This window comes from Palaemon carinicauda, chromosome 30 (genome assembly GCF_036898095.1).
Source record: "Palaemon carinicauda isolate YSFRI2023 chromosome 30, ASM3689809v2, whole genome shotgun sequence".
Lineage (NCBI taxonomy): Eukaryota > Metazoa > Arthropoda > Malacostraca > Decapoda > Palaemonidae > Palaemon > Palaemon carinicauda.
This window is the reverse complement of record NC_090754.1, coordinates 59,210,392-59,215,391: the sequence shown is the minus strand read 5'-3', so window position 1 is coordinate 59,215,391 and position 5,000 is coordinate 59,210,392. Positions and strand designations below refer to the sequence as shown.

The following is a 5,000-nucleotide window of genomic DNA, read 5'->3' as shown; positions in this document are numbered from 1 at the left end:
TTTAAATAAGCATAGGAAAAGATCATATGAATATTATCTTATAGCAGCTCTTGGTGTTTATTTAAATGGGTTGGTTCGGAGTATGGCCTTAGACAAAAAGAACAGAGAATTAAATGGAAGACAATTTATTGCACCAATTCATCGCATTTTAACCTATTTCTATATTTATATCAATAATCCATAAATAAGTAAAATTATTATATCAACTAACAATAATATTATTGATTATACAGTCCTACATACATTTTTACAGGGTTTTAGTCATATTTATGCCAAAGAATTAAAAGCCAGCGTTGGAGATATGATTCGTATCGCTGGTCATTTGTTAGTAGATTGTAGTCAATAAAAACCGTGACCAAAACCAAAATCTTCAAAGCTAGAATTTTATGTATAATTTTATTAACTTTACTACCAAAAGTTAATAAAATTCCTATATAGGAATTTATTAACTCTGAAATAACAACATTTGTGTCACGTTTTTTCAAATTTATACTTGGGTAAAACAAAAATAAGAACTAAAAAAAATATGTATATATTAGATAAGATTACAAAATTCAAATCTACAGATATATTATTTTGAGAAATTTATAATTCGCGTTTACTTTGAAATTAAACCATAAAAATGTTCATGGTGTTGATAGTAATTATAATGATAAGGCCACCATGAATATTTTTTAATAATTATTATTGTTATTTTGTTTATTTATCCTCTCTTATTAGCTACTAAAATAATCGTCCATCTTTTTACTTCTAAACCCAAACATTCTAGTATTTTGTTTTTCATCACTAGGGTAATCATACAATTTAGCAAGCATTAAATCGGGTTTATGATGACCTCTGGTAATAATTCTACCTATTGTTGTTTTTTTTTATTCTTATTACATTTTCATTTAAATAAAAAATCTCTTTAAAATAAGACTCATTTTCATCCAAAATACTTTTCCATGGACAAGGTGGAATTACAAAATACTTGAAAAATTCACAGGGTTCATTACTATTTTTTTTTTTTTTTTTGGTAAACTGGTAACGATAAAATATTTATGGCAATTATTTATATCCTCTGTATATATTTCTTCGTTTTTCTCTATATTATATCCTTTATTTTGTGGATAAAAATAAATATCTAGAAATAAATAATCACCTATTTAAGTATGGTAATCATTTTAGTTTCTAAAATTCCATTCGGTAGCCATACCCCATATCGCCCACCTTCGCTCAGAATGTTGGCCCAATTACGCAATATGACAGATCTATGAATATTTTCATATGAAACTGCAGTTTGTGGTTACTACAGTAATAACGCAAGGGAAATAAAAAAAATAAAGAACAAATTGCCGACTTGCTTCTACAAATGTTTATTTTGTTTTTACAATAGGCGACTTACAGATTATAAAACACTTCCTGAGACATTTAAGCTAAAATGTTTTGTAATGACCCTTAGTTGGCCATGTCTGTTGATAAGATACGATAATATATGAGAATACCTATTCAAGAATGTAGATATCGTAGGCATAATTTTATTCTCATATTTATCTAGCATATTTCGTTAACTGCACATTTTACACGTAAACCCAGTAACGTCAAAAACCACAAAATCATCTATCACTTTCTAACGATATCAGATTATGGAGACTTTACTCAATGCTTTAGAAAAATAAATACTTCCTATTCCTCTCTAATCTCAACGTCCATGCGGTGCGCCATCTATTGGGTTTTTCATGACTTTTTTGTTCAAAAGCTTCGGTGATTCATAGTGAGGCGATTCGTGTTCACTCTCTGGAGGTCTAGGGGAACGAACTTCTGTTCATGATAGTACATCTCGCAGTGTAATATAAAGTGTTCAAATGTTTCTTCTTCGTGGCCACACATATATTACATTGGATCTTTATTTTCGTATCTGCCTCTCCCATTTAGATTTAAAGTGTCTGTTCTTGCCTTTATCAACGGCTTAGTTTTTAACGTGTTAACTTCTATTTCTTTCTTATAATGCTTATATATTCTTAGTGTTTCTTTCTCTTCCATTTCCGACTTTCATATTTTGGTTTCTACATTTCTTACTTTCTTTTTCAATTTTTTGCAATAGATGAATTTTCTATTTCTGACAGATTTACGTCTACTATTTGCATATATTTCTCTATTTTCTTGGTAAATTTCGTCTCTTGGTCGCAGAACTAGTGTAGGAATATCTCTCTTAGCAACCCATTACTTTGTCCGTCTAGAAGATGCTTGGAATAAAGCTAGAAAACTCATAGTTGCCCCTGTAGATTTCAAATAGTTTTCGATTTCATAAAAAGGGAAGTACTGATAAAAACATTAAAGCAACATAAAGTACTTGATGAGAATATAAAGGATGCTGAATTGAACACGAAGGAAAATGATAGATATTGGCAAGCAGTGCTATAAATTTAATATGCAAAGCATATCTATAACATTTTCTATACATAGCAATTTACATGATAAAATCTATATTATGTTTTGTCTTATGCTTTGGTGGGTAATCACAAATTACACTATCGGTGTTTTGGTTTTCCACGGGGATGGATATTTGATGAAAACATAACAATGTTTAGTTTTTTTGAAGCCTTGTTCTTTTAGCTATAGGTTCAAAAAATGTCTTCTTTTGGTTTTATAGAGAAACTCGTCTAGCTTTTGAGTCTTCTGTATCATATCAGTTTCTCTTCTTTTTCTTTTAAGATCGAGATTTTTAGCTTTCTTTTCTATGTTCAAGTTTTCTTCCTCTGTGTTGATTTGTAGTCGTTTTCACTGGGGGAATTTCTTTTTTGATGTTCCCCTTTTCTTAGTCTTTGTATCGATTCGAGAGAAATTCTTTTTTCACTTGCTCCTCCGTTTCAAAAATGATTTTTCTGTGTTCATATTTTCTTCGTCTTTGTGTTGGTTTATGGTAATCTTCATTGGGGGAATTTCTTTTTTGGCGTTCCTCTTTTCTTCGTCTTTGTATCGATTCAAGAGAAATTCTTTTTTCACTTGCTCCTCCGCTTCAAAAATCTTCTTTACAGTGTTCATATTTTCTTTGTCTTTGTGTTGGTTTATAGCAATCTTCATTGGGGGAATTTCTTTTTTGATGTTCCCCTTTTCATCGTCTTTGTATTGATTTAAGAGAAATTCTTTTTTCACTTGCTCTGTTTCAAAAATCTTCTTTTCTTCGTCTTTGCATGGATTCAAGAGAATTTTTTTTTTCACTTGCTCCTCCGCTTCAAAAATCTTCTTTTCTGTGTTCATATTTTCTTTGTCTTTGTATCGATTCCAGAGAAATTCTTTTTTCACTTGCTCTGTTTCAAAAATCTTCTTTTCTTCGTCTTTGTATGGATTCAAGAGAATTTTTTTTTTCACTTGCTCCTCCGCTTCAAAAATCTTCTTTTCTGTGTTCATATTTTCTTCGTCTTTTTATCGATTCCAGAGAAATTCTTTTTTCACTTGCTCTGTTTCAAAAATCTTCTTTTCTTCGTCTTTGTATGGATTCAAGAGAAATTATTTTTTCTCTTGCTCCTCCGTTTCAAAAATCTTCTTTTCTGTGTTCGTGTTTTCTTCGTCTTTTTATCGATTCCAGAGAAATTCTTTTTTCACTTGCCCTGTTTCAAAAATCTTCTTTTCTTCATCTTTATATGGATTAAAGAGAAATTCTTTTTTCACTTGCTCCTCCGTTTCAAAACTCTTCTTTTCTGTGTTCATATTTTCTTCGTCTTTGTGTTGGTTTGTATTAATCTTCATTGGGAGAATTTCTGTTTTGATGTTGATACCTTCTTGCTTGTGGTTGAAGAATTCCTCCAAGTCTTGAAAATAATCATCTCCCCCGACTCTGAAAAATTTAGATAATTTCCAATGTCTGGAAAAGACAAGAAACTATCAGGTTCCAAATCTGTAGTATCCCCAAGGAGTGGGATATTTTCAAAATCATTTTCTGTTTCTTTTTTGAGAACTTAAAACTTATTTGTGTAGTATGAACATTGCACTTGAACCATTTTCATTTTGACAAAACCCTGCAATAAGTGATAATGGTGGTGGTAACTGAACTGGTCAAGTCTAAGACACAACTAACTAAAACCTCCTTTGAGCTAGTATAAATAATATGTGATTACACCCACCCCCATCCCCCCCATCTAAGCTATGAAGCATATAAATAATGGACTGAGATACGATTGGGCCCAGTACAGCTTTAAACTCCAGTTGGTGTTCATTCTTTGGTTCTGATCCAGCATCAGAAAGGTATCAATATAAAAATCTGAAAAGAATGTTTTTTAACATAAAAAACATAACACAAAAAGAAGAATTGGCTTGTTTGCAAGAAAAGAGCAAACAAAACCTATCATTGCCATACAACCCAATTCTTTTCCATGGGGAAGATATGGATACTCTTAAAAAAAATCATTATAAGTACTGTAATAGAAGAAATTTCTAGTCTCAATTTATGGTGCATTAGAGAAATTAATTTCATTAATATATTAAACGTAAACAGAAAACACAATTCAAGAATGAATTCCATACTGTATTTTATAGAATCAAAGGCTATAGAACTAATATCACCAAGAGATATCTATTCTCTATATGGGGTTTTTTCATATTTATACTCGTACAAACAGTGTCTTTATAGTGACATTTTATTTCTAACCAACGCCCTTACTGTTTTTCTATTCGCCTTAAAGGCCCAAGTATGTTGTGATTTACAATTAGCTACGTCTAATCAAATACCAGAAGCTACCAATAAAGAAAATTATGAGAAAGAATTTAACAACTCTCTTGAAGTTGGTAATCGTTTTCAAGCTACTCAATATTTGGGTGCTGTTTATACCCATTTTATGGGATTAGAAAATAATGAGGATATTTCTTCTGTGTGTCCAGATAATATGAGCACATGGGAGAATAAATTCCTACAATGGTTCAATCCCATCATAAGTAAGGAATTTTATAATCTAAAAATCCAATCACAAAATTCCGCAAGCAAAAGATTTTTGGAATTATCCATTTGGTATAGGTTCAATTAT

At 30.8% G+C, this 5,000-nt stretch overlaps 1 protein-coding gene across 1 annotated transcript; it reads right to left on the bottom strand.

Moving 5' to 3' along the window:
• Positions 1–2,832: 2,832 nt before the first annotated feature.
• Positions 2,833–3,390, bottom strand: LOC137623572 (uncharacterized protein PF3D7_1120000-like). Its single transcript, XM_068354403.1, has one exon. The coding sequence runs from the start codon at positions 3,388–3,390 to the stop codon at positions 2,833–2,835; it is 558 nt and encodes a 185-aa protein (XP_068210504.1).
• Positions 3,391–5,000: the final 1,610 nt, after the last annotated feature.